This window comes from Chelon labrosus (assembly GCF_963514085.1).
Source record: "Chelon labrosus genome assembly, chromosome: 21".
Classification (NCBI taxonomy): domain Eukaryota; kingdom Metazoa; phylum Chordata; class Actinopteri; order Mugiliformes; family Mugilidae; genus Chelon; species Chelon labrosus.
In genome coordinates, this window is record NC_140354.1 from 564,518 (window position 1) to 588,060 (window position 23,543).

Below are 23,543 nucleotides of genomic sequence, written 5' to 3' on the forward strand. Positions count from 1 at the left end.
CTCCTGCTCGTCCTATTGTCTCGGATTGATGCAGGCGTTTTTCTGCCTCTGTAACCTCCATCCGGTTCTCACTACACGTCATGCATTTTGCAGTACAGGGATCTTAACTGGTAGATTGCTAGTAACATTTTTATTTTTGCACAATCTGAAATAAAACAAATCAAACAAAACTGACAATTATAAAAATTGTATGTGAATCAATTTCATAATATTTAGGTACAAGAAACCTAGTGTAATTTCGAATTTTGAGTCAAATTGTGAAGGAAGAAGCGTAGCCTAATATTTGATTTTAATATTATAATTTAAATACCGCCTCATAGCAGAGATGCAGCAGCTCCTGAAAGGCATAACGTTTTGCTCTCTCTCTCCCTCTGTGTATCTGTATGTGTGCGTGTGCGCGCAAGGGTGCGCGCACCCCTCCCTGTGTGAGTATGTGTGTGAATAACTGCACTCTCACCGTCTTCCTCTTCCTTGACCTATTTCAGGTCAGGTAGGCCTAATCAAATGTATTATCCTAAATAGGCTATTTTAGGTTACATCCTCTGCCAATTTACACAAAAATAGCATTATTTTAGTCAAGATGGGAAAATAACGAAGCCCATAACATAAAACAGTGCCCGCACTACAAATAGCCTACATGCTTTTAACTTTACAACAATCATCTAAACGTGATGGTCTATTATTGTACATCAGTTAGTATTTTTTATTTCAAAATTACTAAATATCTAAATATCATATCTAAAGAAATGATTGGTTATATGAAATATTTCAGTCTGTGCTTAATATCGTGTTTTTGGAGAGAGGGTCCCCAAGATTTTTTTTTTAACATGAAATAATTAACCATAAAATGATCCAATATTCAAGCATAAAACTAAACAGACATAAGGCTGTCGTATATGTAGCATTTCGCCCTCAGCACTATCCCCCCGTGTAGCCTGTTCCAGCCTATAGCCTACAATTCAGTGAACAAGACAACAATAAAATCGTTCCAGTCGTAGGTCCCTAGGATAATTTCGTATAAACGGAGGTTTCCAGAGGTGTGCATGTGTCAGTATTCTTAACACAAAAATTATATGTATGCCCTGCTGTGGCATACACGATCACCGAGCCTTCTCTTTGTGGAGTAAAAGGAACCTAGGTGAATGGCCGCCCGTCAGGGAGACTGCCTTTGTCTCCACACTGAGAAAGTGCTTTGCAGTCGGCCATTACCTTCCCCTCGCCATGCTGTTACATCCAGCCTTGACTGTACGCCCACTAATGACTTCTGAATAAAATGATTGAGATTTACGATACGAGAAGCTGCAGCTTCATAAATGCTCGAAGTGTAGCCTACATCATTCGGCTTATTGCTTCAGCGATACCCGCTATTGTTGTCCTTTTTTATTAGGCCGAATTCTCAATCAAATACGTGCTGAACAAAAATGAATGATAATTTAAAAAAAAAAAAAAAAAATCGGCGTCCCTAATTTGATTAATTAAGCAGCTGTCTATTTCATTTGCGGAATCTCATCGGCAGCAAAAACAGATAATATATTAAATCATAGATCGGAACGTGTTGCGAGGCGGCTCTCCGTGACTGAGCTGGCCGGCAGGGAGTGCACCTCAGCCCGGGCGTGTATGAAGACAACAGACGGCCACAAAAAAAAAAAAAAAAAAAAAAAAAAGGAAGGAAAATAAATAAGAAAAATAAAAAAGATAACTTGGCACATTAATGATAATTAAAAACAACATATCAACAACGTTGATCAGTAGGGAAATTAAATGGCCTATTTTAATATGGACAATATTTTTAATTTTATTATCACCATAGCCATCAATATAACAACAACAACAATAATAATAATAATCATAATAGTAATAATAATTTAGCATATGTCGTGTCAGTTGATTATATTGTGTAAATGTTCCATATACAGGATAACCTACATCTCTGACTGTTATTTTGGGAAATGATAACAACCACTGTGTATAATACACAGTATTTCACGTGCATTTTGGAATGAATATAGCCCCTGTTCTTTCACGATCAGGAAACAGGACCTATAATATTTTATTAAATGAAAATATCAAACATATAAAATTACTTACTGGTATGTTAAATCCTTGCATAACAATACATTATAAAATCACAAAATTCGGGGAGGGAAGGTGCAAGACCAAGTGCGACGCCCATTTAAAATCAAAATCTGAGATAAACCATGTGGCTAGAGTGAAATCCTACAGTATTTCCATCTGAGGCTATGCAGTAGCCTGCTGGTTCAGTCTGTGGAGGCTGTGGGACTGGGGCTTCCGGCCTGGCTGAATTGTGGCTCGGATCTCCAAGCAGCGGTTTCTCTCCCGCTGCAACTGCGTGCCTCGCGTCTCGGGGCAGGGTAAACACGCAGCACCCCCATTGGTCAGATATCTGCATGTTGACGAGCTCGTGCCGACCGCCTGCAGACACTAAAGTTTCTGATTGGTCAGGAGCATAGGCCAATCGTGTGTCAACTGGCAGTCCTAAACAAAGTGAAAAGCGCCAGATTTAAAGCATGAGATGGCGAAATCGCTTACAAAAGAGCTCAGTTCACCCTCAGCGCAGATTAAATCGCACAGGAGGGTTAGGGTTATCAAATCTAAAGACAGGGGTAATAGAAATGTAAAAAAAAAAAAAAAAAAAAAAAAAAGTTTTCCTGCATTCATTGGGAGCTTTGAGTCGGAACACATCTAAAAAATTAAACGGTAGATTTGGATATTTTAAAATAAGTATTAACCCAAACAAATGAAATACATTTTAAGGTGTAATTCAGGCAATGTATTCAAGATATTATAAGTTGCCATCAGTCTCAAATAACTCCGACTGCTAAAGAATGAAGATACTGCACAAAATATAAAAATTATATTAATTTACTTAAGTTTAAATGTTTAAAAATTTCAAATAGCATGTACCTGAAAAATATGTAGACTCGTTCTGTTACAGCTAGATTAATATGCCTTTTAGTTGTTACTTAGAGCCCCCATTCAAACAGTTCAGGACATTTATCCACATCATTCACACGTAGGCTAGAGCCCATTTTCTTTTTATAACAAATTGCCTTTTTGACAATTTTCTTCAAAACGATCACATTTTAAGTCTAACTTGAATCATGCACATTACAGTATCTTAACAATAGTTGTGACGGTAGACTTAATAATAATAATAATAATAATAATAATAATAATAATGATAATAATAGAAGATATGCTATTAGCCCACATTCCAAAAGTTTATAGACGAGTCTCCAATGTATGTAAGGCTGTGATTGGCTGGCACGGTGCCAGAGCATTGTCAGTTACAGAATGTAAACAAGACTCTGATTGGCTGTTGGCCAGTCCGCATTGGGCTGTCCGGAAGAAGAAAAAAAGCAATATCTGGCCCTGCGGTTTCAAGGCATCCCGGGTTAGATGATGAAAGGGGATAAGGAGAGACGGTTTCAAGGCGCCCTAAAGGCGGACCCCTATTGGCCCCGAAGCCAAAGGAGTCAAGCGTGAATCAAAGGGAATACTGCACACAGAGCGAAATTATATGTTGGATATTCAAAATAATCGAGGTTAGTTTGCTACTAAATGCGATCAGTCAATGCTTAACCTATAAAAACGGAGAGAAACGAGTCTCTAAAACATTCAGGTTATAAGCTACACGCCTGGGTGAAGGGAGAAGGGAAAAAAGCTCCGGTTGTGGATTTCGTTACCGAGGTCCGCTTTAATGGAGAAATCTGCATGGAGCCGTTCACCATTTTAAAGTGTGGTTACACGAGGTTTGTCACAGTTGGATCGGTGCGGTGAAAATAAATACAGGTGTAGAAAATTAGATTGAAGTAAAAATTTGACGAGTCATTTAATAGCCTCGCATGGTATAGGCTGTATTTAGCAGGACCTAGTGGTGGTCTGGCTTTAGTCGTTATTCATATTGGGGTATAAAATGCTTGCACGATGCCAGGCGACGGGGGACGGATGGGCCTATGTGTGAAGACAATGCCGAGAGGAATGCCCTGCAGCTAAAATATAGACTTGTCTTTTTCTTCTTTTTTATGTTTCTTTTTTTTTTCTGTTTAATCGACAATTCTACATGTTTTCTCGACTATTTCCTCAACCGTTTATGGACCAAGGGTTTACTGAAACCCCTCTTTAAGATCCCCTTATTTTAACAGAATTTGTTACTATCATTTTGCTTAATTTGTTCCCTTCAAAGTACAAATTCAAACGAAGTGAAATGGCTTAATTTTTCTTGTCATTTGGTAAATGTTATAGGCTGGCTACACAATTGTGTATTTTGAGATAAAAAAATATATATATTTATGTTGAACAGAAAATCATTTGGTAAATGCCAGAATTAACAGATAAAAAACAGGAAATAAAATATGGAAATTTACAACAAAAACACAATTATGGTAAATTATTATTAAGGTTTGATGTATGTGTTAGTGACCCTGTCCATCAAAGAATTCGTTTGAATGAAATAATTAAACAAAATAACCTTTAAGCAATTTCAGACGGATCTAATGTGGTTGTTCAGTCCAAAATACCCTGTTCATGTAACATAGTCCTCTATAAAGAAATATATTTCTGATGCTAAGCCAGTTTTAGCTACAGTGTGTGTCCACTCTGTTTATAATACATACACTCCCCTGTGTAAGAAGGTCAGCTACATTAATTGAATACTAACTTGATTTTTTAGCAGAAGGTGTTGGTATATCTTTGCATCATTTCATTTCATCTTGAGTACATGTCATATGAAATATAGGCAAGGCAAAGGGTGATTAGTTGCAAAGAGGAACACACATGCTAATCTGCACACCCACACAAAAAAAACAGGTTGACTGATAATTAATCCAGAGTGAGTGATTTCTTTGGAAAAGGAACAGTTTTACGACAGGCTTGTCCCTGATCAGTGAGGTGCAGATGACTGAAAATCTACTCAGACACAGACTGATAAAGGCCCCTTGGACTTTCAGGATAGACAGGCTCACTGTATGTATTTTATTTTATTTTTTTTCATCACATGAAATAATGAACAACATTAGCCTATTCAAGGATACTGGATTCTGGATTTGAAGATGAATGTGAATTGTACGTTTATAACAAAGGTACAGAAGAGGAATGGAGTCAGTGTGGCTGAGTTTTTTCTGTATTCAGTTTTTGTCTCAGAATATACATATATATGTGTGTGTGTGTGTGTCATTTAAGTCACAATGTTCAAGATAAGCTAAAGACTAACCCAAGTTTACATTCAAAAACAGAAATTCTTCCAGAATGGTTTGATTTAGTTTAGTCAATTCCTCAAAGCATGCGCTGTTGGAAATAATATAGAAGTAGTTGAGAACAGATAATTAATATATTAAATCTGCAAGGAATCACACATGGACAGGTATGTGTTAATATACATTCGGAAATAAATGTGACAGTGTTGTGTCTTGAAAATACAGATGCGTAGGCTTAATTTTGTGTGTGTATGTGTGTGTCATGGGGAGATTGGCATAATCAAGATATTAGATGAGATGAAGAAGAGGTTTCTACTAGATTGACTCTATTTTTAGAACCACCCGCTATTAATAAACCACACTTGCCATGCTAATGAAACGGTTGATTTTATTTTTAGACATTTCTTACCTTAATGTAACTCACGCCAAAGGGAAGCTCCAACAGCATATTTTCTGTGACTGAAAATAAAAGATGTAATTGGAAGCGTGACTGTCTACTGGCATAGGCAATGCAGACAAGTGTAAGTTGTATCACAGGTCATACTGGACACACACATATTTTGTATTGATTGGGTATATATTAACTGTGATAAATAACTGAACATCTAAAAATGAATAAAAGGGAGACTGTGAAGGAGTAGTCAAATGACCCCCCCCCCCCCCCCCCCCCCCCCGCCCGCGCACGCACACACACACACACACACACACACACACACACACACACACACACACACACACACAGGACGACAATAATAATGACATGTGCAAAGTACATCATCAGTTGCACCAACAATTATTTAAGGTAATGAGAAAATATTTCAGAAGTGCACTTTGGGCTTGTATTCTTATGTGCACCTTGAAACAATCTACCAATCTCTCTACCGATTTTCCAACACTCATAAATCAGCTCAATAAGCTGTTGTAATGAGTTAACATGAGGCTACACTGGTCATGTGAGCAAGAAGACTGTTGTCACCAAAAAAGCTCTTGTTTGAGAGAAGAAAGAGGGGTTTGTGTGGTGTCATTCATTTCTCCCCCAGCTGCAGGTTGGAGAAGCATTGCATAAGCATCACATGACTGAACTGGGCAGCATCCATGCAGATCACACAAGCCTGGTGTCTCCCAGACCTCGGCTTGTCATGGTCACCTTAGGGCTCTGGACTTCCTCTTTTCAAACGCAGAGCTACTGAATTACTTTGGGTTTTCTGATTGCTAACAATAAAAAATAAATTAAAAATAAAACAAAAAATAATGCCCCATGTTTTAGAAAGACAGTAATAAAAGAAAGACTGCAGCAGAATCTGCTTCAAGTTGACTGCTAACAGACTGTTACTTGCAGACGAGTTTAGAAACCAGATAATCATGAAATCTTACAATATACTCAAGTGAATGAAACATATATGAGCCACAGTTTATATCCTCTCCTACCTGAATGAGCCACATGTCTTTTCTGAGACAAAGAATTATTTAATTATTCATTATTATATAGGGCACTAGATAGTTATTGCAAAATATCCACACAGATGTTGGGATGACAGATACATGATGGAGATGACACATAAGTATGTCAACTATTAGTCTGTACCTTATTTAAAAGGATTGAGAGTTTACTATATTAACAAGACCAACAAGCATGCACTGAATTGAGGCCGTGGCTTCTGATAAACAGGTATATGACACAGCCTAGTACATTAATTGTAAAACATTACCAAGAATAGAATATTAGTGTCTAGGTATCTGCCTCCATGCACTTTTCTGTTGTAACTGTGCGATCTTATAACAGATGGCCCCTCTGACATTTTAATTTCACATCCCACTGACCAATTGTGGGGCCAACATAAAAGTGATGAGCTGTATTTCAAGATCCCACCTGATACACATGGGCTTTTTATGACTTTAAATACGCCGTTATTATTCCCATTGTCCACCTGACAAGTCTGTTATATCTGCCCTAGACGAAATTTAACAAAGCAAGATCATAGCAACAACGTTGCGGTGGAGCAAATATGAAACAGTAACTGATATTGTCAGTTCAATGAGCAATATGGGCTCTGAAATCCTCGACAATGTTATAAAATAATAATAATGCAACTGACTTTTCCACAATATCAGCAAATAAAAGGCTTTTTAGAATTATTTTTAGGATAAAGAATTTCATTGTTGATTTATGATCTGCCGAACCAACGGAGACACACAAAGCAAGACCCCAAGTCACTACGAGTTCCAAAATAAATAAACTGTCTTTCAGCAGGTCGGTGTTTTTGTATATACCTGAACTGAAACCTGTGCTAAAAATTAAATTATTATAAATTATTTGCCAACAAAGGTTGGGCTGATTTAAATGAAGACTGCATGCAGTATGCAGCTGCATGATTGGACTCAGTTTATAATGTTTGGTTAAACAAATATAGCCATGTTCTGCATCCTCAGGAGCACACGGCATATGGCCTTGACCAGAGGAAAGAATAATGTGTGAAAAAATGAATGGTTGCACATGCTCATTAGTATCATTAATCAACGACAATGGAGAAAGGCAGAGGAGGGACTTCTCAAAGAGAGGTGAAAAAAAAAAGAATGTAAAGGAGATGAAGGCTTCTTCATCAATATTAACATTTGGAAAATACAAGCATCTTTCACATTGAATCCAGCAACACTGCAGGGATTGCTCAAAACAAAGGAATAGCGTAATTAATACCAGACATAATTGACATTCTAATGGTCACACAATTTTAATTTAATGTGATGCTCTCACTCAGTCTGTGAGATAAAATTGGGCTGAGCTTGCTCCCTTATTGGAAAAACATCTCTGTGGGGATCAAATGTTTGTGTTACAGCTTGACTGTGGACTAAAGGATTTCTCTTAACGGACTTCTGCTTACTGCTTTGCCTTTTGTTACCCACCGTTATATGTGGATAATGGGAATAACTGCAGCCATGAGACAGATTATCAGCATGGAGAGTGTCAGCTCATCTGCAGCCTGTTTCAGTGTGAGCAAGAGGCCCTGAGCCTGGTTGTCCCTCTGCAGCAATAGACACTCTAGAGATAGTTGAACATGCTGAGTGCAAGTTGTTTGATAAGCACACATTTTTAATTGGCTCCAGGTATCCTCAAATGTCAGGAAGGGTATAGAGAAGTTTCCTTCGAATAGAAAAGACTTAAATTATGTGCGTGTGCCTCCAACATGCATAGCTTAACAGTTTCTTTTTTATTTGTAATTGTAAATTAGGGGAGGCTGGTTGTAATCGGGGTCCACTAATCAAATTTCCAGAAAGGGAATGTCTCAACATACAATGAAATACTGTGCCAGAATACATACTTATCTTAAACAAATGAACTATAATCACCAAAAAACCCTTTGTTTAGAGTCTTATATATTATTTGAATATTCCAACTGTCCTGCTGTGCATGGTTGGTTTAATTAGAGCAGTTTATCTTATTTGAAATAACTGCTGTCAGACAGACTTTGCAACTCCACAGAGAATAAATTTGAATGGCTTAGAAAACAAATGAGCTCAATAAAATGTATTTAACTTCAGTGGATGTTTTATTCGTCACATCTTTTAATGGGAACAACATTATCTGTTAGATGTAGATAATTGTGAAGATATGGTTTTAAAACCCACCTACTTTAGTGTGGTTTAGTGGGACAGAGAAGAAGATGTGCCTAAAGCTTTGACACATGCCCTGAGACGAACATTAAAATGATATAACAGAGAAAATTCAGATAATTTATCAAAGAAAACAATGGAGGGACAATACATTACCATTGGTCAGAAGCCTCAAAGCTGGTGGTTATTATGATTGATAATGTCTGTAGTGGAACACAATGGGACTTATTTACATTAACAACCAATCAACTCACATATTAATTACTGGACAGAAGTCTATTGTCCAGAAATGAATGGACATGTGATGGGTATGTAGAACAATGGATGTCATGCATGTGAGTTTATAGTATTTTCTGACTTTATGTTCCTTCATCCAAGTTTTCATAAAAACAAAATCAATAAAAATGTTTTTTTTTTGTTGTTCCTTTGTTAACGCAACCAACATAACAAGCCTGAAGATGTGAAAGTTGTTCATACTGGTCTTTTGAGACTTTTCCTCACAAAGTGAAAAAGAAAAGAAAAGAAAAATGGAAAATATGCTTAATTGCTTAATTTCTGTACGCAAAATGGGCAAACAGACAGGGCAGAGGCAAGAAAGTGAAAAACAGATTGGAAAGATGAGTGTGGATGGGATGTCGCCTCATTCATTGCGGTTTCCTGTCCGGAAAAGTCCATTCATCATTTTCACGTCTTTGTGTCTTGGCTTACTTTGGCAACAGCCAAAAGTGTGGGAATGATAACACACAGGATTGATGAGGTGCAGGTGAGGGGTGGCTAGCAGGGGTTTGGGGTGGAGATGCTCAAACCAGATGTGGCATGAGGTGTGGATCAAGAAGGATCTGATGAAGGTTATACCCACTGCCTACACTAACAACATCTGTTTGAAGATATTTCGATCATATACAAAGCCAGATCATGTATTCTTGTGTAGAACTGTATCGAAGCAGACACATGCAATATGTAGGCCTATTCAAAATGCTGTTATCCTAAAAAAAAGATAAATAAATAAATAAATAAAACCCAACATCCAATCTACTCCAGCTTTGCTCCACTCCTCTAAGTGTGCTCAATAATTTTTGTGTGTACGCATGGATGGTTTGTATGAGGGGATGTGGGGATCCTTGGCAAAAACAAATCTGATTTGATTAAATGTTGGCAAAAAGCTAATAGTAGTAGTTGTATTAGTATTCATGTACATCTAACAACTAACAAAAATGAATGCCCTCTGGTTTACATCATAACTCATAGCAACACTTACAGCAGGCTCCCCCTTGTGGTAAAATATCCCAGCTGTAAAGAATGGGAAAACACAAAAATGTGAACCAAACTCAAACTGAATTTGATTAGAGCCAAGGATCTCAGAGGCGTCTGTTCCTTCTCCCTCTCCATCTTTTCACATCACTACTGTGTAGTGTATCCCCTGCTGGCACCAGACATACTCCAAATCGTGTGGTTCTCCCAACTCAGTAGCTGATCAGAACCAGGTGGGTAGGCCTCCATGTGCTTTCCATTTGTGAAGGATGTAAATGGATTCAATTAGATCCAAATGCACAACCTGTCAGTCGGGGGAAGTGGCAGACTTTCAAAGGCTATTAGATTATGGACAGGATTTGGAATAAAAACTTCACTGGCCGGGATTGTGCCATTAAATTGGTTGATGTGAGGCCATTGAAGTGATTTGAGCATGTGTGCTGACTGGGCTCAATTCATGTGGGCGCAAATTCTGTCACACACACCCCTTTTCCAAACGATCATTAGCAGCCCCTTTGTTTCTTTTTCCGTCTCTCTTTCTTTATACATAAAGCCATGATATATCTTCAGACATATTAGCAGTGGTCTCACAAACTTCCCTGCATTACAGACACAAACTCTTATAGCTTCAAAGTCAAATTGCTCCATCAGTCATTGCTGTTAACTATTCATCCAGAAAAATTCTGACCAACTGTAACATACATATCTCCTTTGTTTTGATTGGCTGGCAGGATATGCTGTTAGGATATACCGTTAACATTCACTTACTCGACTGTGTAAACATATAAAACATGTTAAACTGTTATTATTACCATACAGTAGTAATTTAGACCAGCCAAATAACTAATGCTGAAAATAATTTTCACACGCTTTACAGAAATGTTTATGAGCCTGAGCAGATGTCTTAGGCCCCTGTTCAGAATAGCATTTACATACGTCCTGGGGAATCTGCAAACCAGTTTCATTCATAATGAACCAATGTGGGGGATGGGCAGTTAAAAACAAAGGGCTTACCAACCAGATAGGGAAGAGGTTTTGTTGACCGCTCTTGTTTTTAATGCTTTGCTTCATGAGCCTGATGACATTTCTAAGCTATTATTATCAATCATTATTGCTTAAAACCCCAATAAGCTCATTAGAAAATGAACACCAAATTGATGTCATGTTGGGGCAAATAAAAGATGTTTACAAGCAGAAGATAGTGGAGGAGACACATAATATTTCTCATGGATAGATAAATTCAACATTTTATTCAGTCAATCAGTCTCCAGTTACTGCATATCTTTTAAATGCATTTATTTATTTATTTATTTATTTATTTTTTATTCAGATTCAAATATTTACATGTTTTGTTTCTATTTTACTAACTACAGAGACCTAACCAAGATCACAGGGACATGGCTGTGATACTGTGACAGGTGTTTTTTGCAAGTCTGATGTCAGAAAATTGCTTTGTGAAATGACCACAAAACTTTGCCAATATACAGAAAGGAAAGAAGAGGGAGAAAGAACAAAGCAAAAGTGTAAAGTATGTGATTTGGACACATAGTTGTCCTTCTTGTTGGGCAGTTATATCAGGGAAACGTACAGTAGGGGAACTCCGCTTGTGGGATTTTGACTGCTGTGCTAATGCACTGGACTGAGAAGTAAAAATATATCCAGAGGATCTATACTGAAGCAGCAGCAACCCACTCTGTTTCTGCCTTCCATGTAAGAGATGCGCCCCCCAGGCTCCAGCCAAATGCGGATGTGGTTTAGAACCCTGCTAGATTTTACAGTGTGTATGTGCCAGGCACAAAACTCTGTAGTTTACATCAGTCAACTGAGTAACATCACTTTTTTTTTGATTATTTAATCCTGTCACTTTTATCTCCCATTAGTACCTGTCAGGATGATAGCAGATCATTATGCAGTGAAGGCGCACATATGCTGTCTTATATAAGGAAAACAACTACATTAATTATTGGAACATAGTTTGATGTGTACACAGAGACTTTCCAGACGTTGTTAAATCTTTTGCCATTAAACAACAGATCTCAAACTATAGCTGCTCAAATAAAGTTTCATCTCTTGTGCACCTGTTTGTATTTATCACCAGGGCCATAGTCACACATACAGTGTGTACAGCATTCACTTAAGGTGTATTCAGAATGATGATGATGATAATAAAAAAAAAAGATGACTCTGAAAACCCAAAAAGTTGTAAACTTTTATGAGACCCCAAGAGATGGCCAATTAAAATGTGCATAGGCGATTTCCACACATAAATGTGGAGGCAGCAGCTGCTCCACCAATGTCCCCTGTCCCATCAGGCAAAAAGAACAGCCTGTATAGACTACAGCTACCTCCATATAGTCTGTATTAAATCCACTTCACATGCTAGGGATCAAGTAGTGAGGCGACAAGGACATTTTGATTGAAAAAGTGAAATAGAAATCAAGGCATCAATGAATGCCTCCCAACAATAATGAACATGGACACTGAGAAAGTCTGGTAACCTGGTGCCCTCTGGTCTAGTCTGAATTTTCCTTTGATATTGTGAAGGAGAGTCACGGGCTGTTCTCTGCATATTCACAACTGATTTCTTTGTGTGTCTGCATGTGTATATGTTCTAATGTTATTTATGTATGTATGTTAAAAAGGTTTCTATTGAACGAACAGACACTGAACAGACCCCCATGCCAGTAAAGAAAGGGAAATAGCTGGCACTCTGAAGCAACTGGAAAGTGAGTGAGATGGAGCAGGCTAAACCTTACAGTGCCAAGAGAGACTCAACTCTACCTCTGTTCTATTGTATAGGGGCCATTAATCCTCCACTTTATGTTCTTTGGGCTCCACTTTTTACAGGTGGTGATAATGACAGTGAGTGACTTGTGGTAATCAACACAATAAATTCAACAAGGATACCTGAACAAAGTCCAGGTTTTACACTTGCACAAACTCCAGTAATAAAAGCTGTCAGTATGCTCTGCTGTGCTATACAAGGATTTCCACTGAAGTTTGGAATTAATAAAGCATTAAATACAGATCAGGCAGCCACTAAGACAGACTAAGATATAGGAAGCAAACTATTTATAACCATAGATTGTATAAAGATGGACAGAAAAGCTCCTCAAAAGTGAATCCAAAGCAAATAGAGCTCCCCCTGGTGTCTGGCTGTACTGTAGGTCATAAGCTTCACCTCCTCCATGTTAATGAATGGAACTTGGGCCAAACTAAATCCTAAAGCAAAAAAAATAAAATAAAAATAAAAAAATCAAGTATGGTTTATGGTTAATATTATGCTATAATGCCATGAGAGTGAAAAAAAAAATAATAAAATAAAGTAGTTTAGTTTATTTAGTTTATTTCTTACAGGGACCATCTACAAAATGCATTAATCACAGAGGTATAGACACACAAGTATTATCACCCCCCCCCCCCCCAAACACACACACACAAAGATAAAAATTAAAAGAAAAGAGAGATAGCAAACTGTGACTATGATATGTTAATGTTGGCAAGACTGGGTGCCTAAATACGATCTTTTCACCTCATATGAGAAAGTACGGTAATCTGAACAGGTTTTCCGATTAATTGGGCGTGTGTTCCATGTTTTTAGTGCTTTAAAGGAGAATACTGATTGAGCAAATGCTGTGCCTCAAAAGGGCACACTACAGTTCCCACTTATGGTGGACCTGGTAGTTCTACCCATTTTTTCAGCACAGGGCTGGACAAATCTTCTCAGAGGTGGAGGTGTGATATTATGAATGATTTTGCGTAACAGACGTAAATTTGTGTACATTATTAGATTATCAAAATTGAGTAAATTGTGTTTAGGGAGTATGTCACAGATATGATATAAGTACAGTGTATAATCCAATATTTCACTGTAACTATTGTAGGTAGAGCAGAGCGCAGTATTAATTAAACAAAAACACCAGTGAGTCTTGGCGGAGGTGTGGGCGCATCATCGATAACACGGCTCCCGTGGCTCCACTCTCGGACCGCAGACTCTGGCTTCAAACTCGCAAGATAGCATTGTCCATATCCACGGGAAAATAGCGTCAGTTTGGCCAGTGCAAGGGAGTGGGGGACGTGTTGGCCATATTTATATACAGTCTATGTTTACAACTGTGTCATCCTTGACCCTCTCAACTCCTGTTATCATTAAAAACAAAGCAAGTATATGACTATCAGAAAGAAAATGGTGGTAATTACTCAGAAAATGCAGTATTTTGGACCATGTTTATAGCCCATCAAGCTGTTGTGGCTTCCAGCTTTTACAACATTCTTCATGTCCAACAGGCATTTCTTTCTCACTGCACACTGAGTGCACTGTAAAATAAGCCCATGAATATAACAAACAGTTGGAGGCCACAGAATTTGGAAGTCTGATCTATTTTTTTTTTTAAAGTGACAAAACTACACCACACAAAAGAGGGATGTGTGGGGTCACAAACAACAAGGGGAAAGGAGTTTGGTCACCATGGCCTTGGTTTCACATTCAGCTGAGTGATCATCAGTGGTGAGAGAATGGAGGGAGGGAGGGAGGGAGGGAGGGAGGCAGAGGGTGACTGAGTGACTACTAGTCCAACAGATGTGATAGATGACTTTAATAACCTCTTGCTGCTTTTTTAGTGTCCTCCAGGATTTGTTGTTATTAAGGCCTTCTTTTTATGATGACCACCTCTTTTATCGTCTCCCACAACAGTCAAAAGCCCCTGTACTTGTGGGCATGTGGCACTTGTTGATGGTGCCAGCAAATCCCAGTCCTGACCAAAGGATATGTGGCCTCACAATAATCCACAAGGCAGGGAGGAGAAAACAAAGCATCTTGCTGACCGATCACCTGAATCTGTCCCCCAAAGCTACGAAACCACTAACCTACCATCGTCACACTTCAGTCAAAAATGCTAAAGCATACTTAAGGAAAAGCTGTGTGATGGTTTTAATAAGCCATTATGACAAGGAAGGAATAAGGAAAGCGAGGAGCTCATTGGGAATAGCCTACACATGAGACCATGGGAGTAAGTACTCATGCTCACCACTGCTGAAAGACAAAATGATTTTATTGTGCTTCCATTTCTACTGCGAACAACAATCAAAACATTTTCTCCTTTAGTGCATCTAAGAAGCTTCATGGCACATGTATTATTAATTTGCAGATGAGCTCAGCCCATGAGCTCAATTAGGATAGTACAAGGAGAGGGGCAGATTATGGGCGGCTATTTAAGTGGGAGTATATCTCTTCCTGACAGTTATAGTCCTAATGCAACAAATTGCACCTTTGTGAATGTAAGCGGCGCCATATCAGTCCTGTGGTGATGAAACATGTGTGTTGCATCACCAGAGGAACGTGTGGCAGGTTAGCAGTGCGTAGATAGCATTTGCCTGTGTTAGTCATTTAGCCTGTCCTCTCCAAGCTAACAACACAGGCTTGAGTGCACCCTATTCCCATTCAGTTGATAGAGTCCTTTTAGAAAACGGCGGCCAATATGGTACTGCATTGAGTGCATGCTTTACCCAGCCAACCCTAAATAGTCCCACTTAGCATGGCTCTCTCTAAACAGTTCCACTACTCCTATATGGCTCTCTCTGGATTGAAAGCCTGTGAGTGTCGACAACTCAACATAGCAAAACTCAGACATGCAAACATCATGTTTTACAAATAGAAGTAGCATGCAGAGTATCTTAGTTCATGGTTTAGTTGTCTCAACTGTCTGTTTATTCGATTAAAAATTGCAGAGATCTCTGTGGAAAGTGTAAGGGGCTGCTTGCTCTCTTAAGAATGGTTTCTTAGCTGCACTGAAGCAGTATACTATAGCTACAGCCACTAAGATATCCCAGACCTCCTCTTGACACCCTGACAGCTGCAATTGGGGAGCAAGTGAGAGCTAAAAGATATGCTGGCTCATAAGGAAGAAGATCTTAATTTGAGTTTGGAGTGCCATGCATTTTGAATTTGAACATCCTCTGTCTACAAATGGCAGAGGTCAAAGTGTCAGAGAAACAGAAAATGCCTGTTTTTAGATATAGTGAACAAGAAATCCACAACTTTTCTGCATAAAATTCATTAATGGTTTAATTTGTGGTTATAAAATGCCAACTGCAGAAAAAAAGACCAAACATCCGACTATCACCTGAACATCTATCCAAGTTATTGACTTGTGAAGTGCTTTATCATTCCCCACTCTCCCTCCCCCCTTCTGTCATGGCTTTCCCAGTTACCTGCAATAGGGCACTGCTAATGTGCTTGGTATGTCATTAGGAAGGCCGTGAAGGCAGCAGAGCAGGCAAGCAGTAGCGTTTCATACTGAAAGCAGATATTTGTGTTGGCTTGTGAGAGAATATCAGCATACGCGATGCCAACCCAATCATCACATCATGCCAGGCAGCAGCAGCCAAAATATATTTGAGCGAGTGTCCAGCAAAGAGAGGCATGGGTGACTAGATGAGCTTTACTTGACTTTTGCTTTCTTTTCTCATGTTGTTTTAGCCCTTACATAGGCTAGTTTTTCTGTTTTTGTAAATACCACAGTTCCCTACCAGAAGGACTGCCCTTTGTCTGGTTTGCTTTTGTTTTCTTGGACAAAAGACATTTTTCAAGGAGTTTTCATATTTGCTAGTATTCAAACCAAAGGTGAACTGGACACTGATAAATGTAAAACAGGCACATGTTTGTCTGCTTGTCTGCATTGTGTGAAGATGCTATTCTCTTCTGTGATTTCACCTGTGAAGAGAGATGGAAATCAGCAGACATAGAGAAAAGAAGTCTAGAATAACCCAGAATTTTTTTTCTTTTTTAATTATTTATTTTTTTGCTGGCCATGTTAAAAATATAATAATGTATATACATACATAGACACAAGAACAAGGACAGTGCATTTAACTCTTCCCTGTCTCTTCACTTAGCTGATATATCATCATAACCCACCTTCATATCTATGCGTACCATGGAAAGGACGGTGTGTGTGTGAATAAATATTCTCTGTGTGGCCCACATATCCGTATCTCATTGTTGAATCCAAAAGCATTTATGAGGTTTGAGGAAATTCATGTCCGGCTAGTAGTATGCTGCCCTCTACTGCTATTTTCATGAAAATGTGACCTCAGAACATCTGCTGATACCAATAGACACCAACTAGAATGTATGCTTAATATTATTACAAATATAATGCCAATGGTCTAAAGCACATGCAAAATTACTCACATGGTTTAATACCCTATGTTTACACTTGCCTTCAACAAGAAGGTTAAACAAGTTATACCAGCAGACATAAAATTGATGCCACACCTAATATCGTCACATATAGTCAAATATACAGTATTCATTTGGCTGTCTTACCTCATAACCCTTAAACTGCTGCAAAAACAATCATATAGCGTATAGAGCACACTGTATGTTGCCAAAAGAAAAAATACATTAAAAAATAATGGGGAACTGTGGATGCTTCACTGACTAAGGATTTTGTAGTAAACTGTGTCTTTAACATGCAGAATTGTATTTGTCAAACACAAATTTTCATAAGACAACACAAGATTATCACTTCCTAAAAAATATTTACCCAGGCTGCTGGTAATTATATCCTCCGCCTTAATCACAGAGTATTGCATATAGGTTTAACATGATTTGAGTCAAGATACAGTAGCATATTTGTAAGAGACATACCACACAATCACATAATAGACTATTTGTCACTTTATATGTTGTTATAATTGGTAATGTAATGTAGGAATGTACCAGAAAAACAAGCTTTATTGTCATAATGTAAGGTGACATCTAACCCTGACTAATCATTGGCTCAGTTGTCATCTAATTTAGTAGAGGTGGAGTTTGTAATTAAAGGAACCAATAATGAGGACCCACAGTAGCCAGCAAGGTAATCCTAATTAAGTGTGGTATGTTACTGTATCCGTTACTGTGTCTGTCATTACGACATATAGGGCTTGCTAATTAAATAAAACTTTCACCGCTCCGCTATTAGACAAAGGTCATGTCTCATTAAAATCTGAATGCAAGGGGAATCATTCATTACCACCTATAATGGCTAGGAAATAAGAAGAGGGAATTCCTGTATGGACAAACATTGCACAGCATGAATAGTGACAGGTATTTCTTGAAAGTATGAACAGATAATGGTCAACCTACATTCCCAACACCAGGGTTAAATGTGCACGTTTGTACTAAGGACAGTTCACTTCTAAATTAAAAAAACAACATGTGGAATTCTTTCTGAAACCTCTTTGCACAATACTGCACATTTCAATGATAGAATAAAAATCAAACATAGGGCAAAAAACCTTTGTTCAAAAACAATTTTTATTTTTGAAATGAGGGCATATTCACAAGAAAAAAATAATGTTGGGTTAATATCATGTACCTTATTAAATACAAAAAAATATAGAATTGAAACAAAATAAACCACATCTTTAAATTGCTTTTCAATTCTGATATACCATTTAAAAAAAATAAAAACTGAGCTTACTGCTGGGACAACGGTTCAGCAAATAAAACCAATCCCACTTTAAGAAAAGGCAAGGCCAAGCCTTGCCACAGTACATCAGGACAGCTACCTGGTTTCTTAGTACAAGGGTGCCTACAGCACTCATAGCACACAAGCAGAGGCTTGTTGGGAGTTAAAATAGAATTGTCTGCAAATAAAATGGCATTTTAATGGCTCTAGAAATATTGCAATATTGCAAAGCCTGGGGAATGTATTTTTGTTCATTGATGCTGTGCTCTGCAACCTCCTCTGGCCAGAAAGAGCTAGATGTCACAACCACAGCTAACAGCACCCACATTCATAAAAGAAGACTGAGGAAAAAAATGGTGTTGTTTACCAGAGGTGGCATTTTGACCAGTGCAGACAACCATGATCCTATCTGACCATCTCATGAACTGGATACAGAAAGCCTTGTTCATAACCAATTTTGACCAATTTTACCAATCTGTAGTAATCATCCATACCAATAAGACCAATAACCTCAATCTCAATTCATGTTCATTATGTTGTTAACTGATTACTGTCACTTCACAATCACTTTTTAATAATGTAGTTTTTTTCTGGTTCAATTTATAATAATAATATACATTTCTGCAAAAATAATTAATGGTTTAATTTGTGGTTGTAAAAATGCCAATTGCAGAAAAAAACACCCAACCCCTGACTATCACATGAATATCTATCCATCCAGGTTATTGACTTGTGAAATACATTATCATTCCCCACTCTCCCTCCCCCCTCCTGTCATGGCTTTCCTGGTTACCTGTTAAATCCATATGTGAAACAGAGCTAGTGTTATTTAAGAGTGCTGATTATTATAAACTGTTTCCCATGTCAGTCAAGAGAAAACACGGGTGTAATGTCGCATGTCACAAATGTACAGGTCTCAAGGTAACAAGAGATTCTTACAATAAGCTCATGAAATTGTCTAAAAAAAACAAATGCATCTAAAAATGGTTTATCTGCAGCTGGAATTGCAACATAATGTCAGAATACTTTACTGCTACCTAAATACAGAGTATGTGTGCCAGATTTGTCACCCAAGTAAGTGCAGTCACTGATGTAAAATTATTTTAAGTAAAAACTTATTAAAAATTCCCTGTCTGAGAGTGTAATGAAATCCTTTAAAAAGTATGACCCATTCTAAAACCAAATCACTTGTTCTTTGGCCTGACTCTACTACATTTAACTGAAATGTATTGACAACATTTTTAAATACTTTAAACTATTAACCAAGTAGCTAAACACAACCTCTCTGGCCAAGTTGACAGCTGTGGGTACTACAGCCTCCTATAAAGGAGTCGCTGTCTGAATATGACAGCAAATGAGCAATCCAAGACAAGTGCAAATCCTCCCTGAGACTGGTCCATGTATTTACACGGACATCTGTTTCAGTATTAACCCAAGCGTCCTACAAGAAGGTTAAACAAGTCACACCGGCCTAAAACTGATGCCACTCCTAAAATTCAACTGTATGACAAAAGACATTGCTTTGTCATCATCAGTCAGTCATAATAAGGCTCTCAGAGGAGCACGTAAACCAGACTGGTCAGAAAATAAATTGTCTTGCATAGCCATATCTATCTCCACAGCTCTGAGTCAGCACTGGAGAATGGTTAGGCTGCACTCATGGTCATTCTGGGATAGAAGGAAAAATGCTCCGCTTTGCTGTTATTTCTTTAAATGAGTTATAATTGTCTTTGGCGATGTATGCCCCGGATGCAGACAGTGTGCAAAGTTGTGTTGTTTTAATGGAACATCTGCACATGGGAAGGTGAGAACGTATCAAAAATGGCAAATTTGCAAAAGGAAACACTGCAAAACCAGACGTACAGCATATCGTATGTGTGATATGATTTTTGCTGAAAAAAAAAAATAAAAAATGCAAACATAATTTGATATTTGGTGCCACAGAGGTGAAGTCTGTCCATACACTAGTTTTGGAGGAGCTCACTGGACTTATTAAAATCACAGTCGCTTTGCTAGCTGTATGGGCCTCTTGCAGAAATATATTAAACTGATATCACAGATGCTCATGTGAACCGGAATGGATCAGTACATTGGTCACGTCAATGTCACTGGTGAAAAACACCGCCAGTGACACACTAAAAGGATGTGACAAATCAGATCCGATGGCCGATGTCAAGAAGTGGATCATGCAAAAATGTCCCTGTCAAACAGCAAACGCTGTAAACATATCCTTTGTAGATTATGAACAAGCACTCACCAAAAGAACCCAGCAGGCCTATCTTATTGCACAAAGCAAATGTTTGTCAAAACCTGCTATTTTCAGCGAGTAGGTTGCTAGTTTGGAGGTTGATAATGTTGTTTTCTGCAGTCAAAGGGATTTTGAAAACAACAGCACACAAACAGTGGAAGGCCACTTGAAATATGTGCCCAACTGCCGGTTTATCCCAACTGTCTACATCCGGTGAGTCAGACTAGAAAATAAGCGGATCAAAAAATGTTTTAAGTTGATCACACGGTCATTATTGCTAAAATAATTATCACTGATTCATTTCAATGATGAACCACCCTCATATACCCGACTCCTGCTGGTCCTTATCCACAACTCTGAAGACTTGTGAGACACCATATTAACTAGAGATGGGTGAAGAAGAGCTGAATAAAATGATCCAGCATGTGATGCTCTCACATGCTTCAGGGCATCAGTCGTCTGGTGGCTATCATGTGTCTCTGAGTTGACCTCGGCTCTGCAAACTTTGGAAGTGGGCCTCCTTCAGGATCCGGTTGATCTGCAGGTAGGACACTAGGTTTGTGGGGCCAGCAAGCTCTGAAGAGTTGGAGAAGCAAAGGGGACTGTAGGGGCCCACAGCACACTGACTGCTACAGCTCCCAGCTGCATGTTCTGGACTGCTGATGCTGCTGCTGCTCTCACTGTTGGATGACTGTAACACAGAGGTCAACATAATAACAACAATAATATAACTATATAATAAAATTTAGGGACTACACAATATAAACTATTACATTATAATTTGACGTGTCTTGTTAAAATTAAAGCCTAAACATTGTTTTATAAGACATTTGTCCAAACTAGACATTATAATGTCACATCAAAATATGGGAAAACAAAGGGATATTTCCTAATGTCTGTGAAGGTTCTCAGTCATCCAGGTCACGGTATATCCAACAAAGGTTCAAAAAAGGCAACTGGACTTGTAGAGTTTACTTAAGTTAAAACTCTACAAGTCCAGTTGCCTTTTTTGAACCTTTGTTGGAGATATTTCCTAATCCACTCGATATAGCTAAAATGAACGTTGGTGTGTTTGCCCATGTTGTTCTGTTTTATTACACTGACTACTATACAAATGCAGCAAAAATGTACCGCACTGTCAGGCACTGTCACTGAAAAATAGTTGAAATAAATGAGATTCACCCTTCCCTTCACAGTTACTATACCTCAGAGTCCCAGGCATCTCTGCCTGGCTCAGGAGAGAGAGGATGAGCTCTGCTCTGCCTTTTGGCTTCGGGCACCAGATGGCCACTCTCCTCATCACCACCACTGCGCTGTCGTTTCCTGTTTAGATCAAATAATAATAATAAATAAACACATTACTGGGAAAAATAGGTAGGGGTCACACAGTTTCACCAATCTATTTTAATAATGGAGAAACATGAGAACAGAGTGGCCATGATTCTGCCAGCAGGTGGGTTTGAAGGCAAATACATTCATGATCCATTGTGGTTTGTCCCTGCTATGTTGTTTACTTAATGCTATACTATTTAAATATGTTAATAAGTGATTTCATAATGTTTTACACTGACTGCGATGCGAGCTGCTGCTGCATCCATAACACGTTAGTTAGCCGCATTATCAAATGTAAGACAAAGGAAACAAGAAATGTCAAAATCTTAACTAGTGCACGGCCAACTGCTGCCCTCATGTGTGAACTCGATTCATTTGATGCATAATCGCCGTTCTTTTAATGGCTGCTGAACGCTCTCAATGAAGGCCACAGTAACTTTGATCTGCCCTCTATTTTAAGCACTATTTGGTCATACTGCGTTACATTAAGTATAGTAGCCTTTGCTCACCTGCTTTCCGTCAACATGTGTCAATCAGTCGAGACGCGCTTCCTTTGTATTTTGTTCGGACAACACAGGCGCACCGGCTGGTTGACGTTAACGACTTGTTAAGGTAGCTCGTTTCCTGTCGGTACAAGGCCCGTAACCTTAGTTAAATTAACCCTGCATGGCTAGCTAATTATGTTGAATAAAAACATGACACAATTGTCCATCTTGACAACACTAACAGCACAGGGATAACCAACAGAGGCACTTCTAGGTTGCGGTATCTGGCAATTGCACTACAAAAAGACAGGACGTTGACGAGCTAGCTAGTTAACCTGCCAGTCCTAGACGCTTTATCATTGGCTATAAGCTAGCGTTAACGTCACGGCGAGCTAAGGCTAACAATCTTATCTGATATTCCTCATACGTCGACTATGGCACAGAATGCAGAAATCGCTTGACTGCTTTCTTACAATAATACCAATCCTTGTACCACGCATCAGACATTAAATCACTCAGGCCTTAGCTTAATTCTGTTAGCGATACTAGCTACAGATACAACCACAACCAACCGCGACAGTTGTGTTTACATGGTACTGCGGCTGCGCACAGACTAGTACTGATGCATTGAAGGCCTGCCGGGAAAATATTTGTGAACCGTGCTTGTGTTGAAGGATGAACGCTTTCTGTTGCATCAGGCAGACGTGTAAGGCATAAAGAACGCAAGGTGGCAATTACAGTAACCTAAAATATGTTTTACGCGTGGAATAAATGTGTATTCTGCTGGTATTTTGGATTAAAAACGAATTTCCAATTGCACTTAAATGCAACATACAACAAAACTGGCGCACGTTCTATTTCTGCAGTGCAATAGGCTACAATACAACCTCTAGTTAATTGAAGGTAAACACCACGCATTTAATAATCTGTTCGCCATGAAATATAA

General features: G+C 38.5%; 1 protein-coding gene across 1 annotated transcript; it reads right to left on the reverse strand.

Annotated features, from left to right (window-relative positions):
- Nucleotides 1-16,987: 16,987 nt before the first annotated feature.
- Nucleotides 16,988-23,432, reverse strand: LOC311506689 (protein VCF1). Its single transcript, XM_084570745.1, has 3 exons — nt 22,622-23,432; nt 21,986-22,103; nt 16,988-21,471 (listed from the first exon to the last, which is right to left on the reverse strand). Exons 1-3 carry the CDS (start codon nt 22,636-22,638, stop codon nt 21,250-21,252), a joined length of 357 nt encoding a protein of 118 aa, XP_084426871.1. The 5' UTR covers nt 22,639-23,432; the 3' UTR covers nt 16,988-21,249.
- Nucleotides 23,433-23,543: the final 111 nt, after the last annotated feature.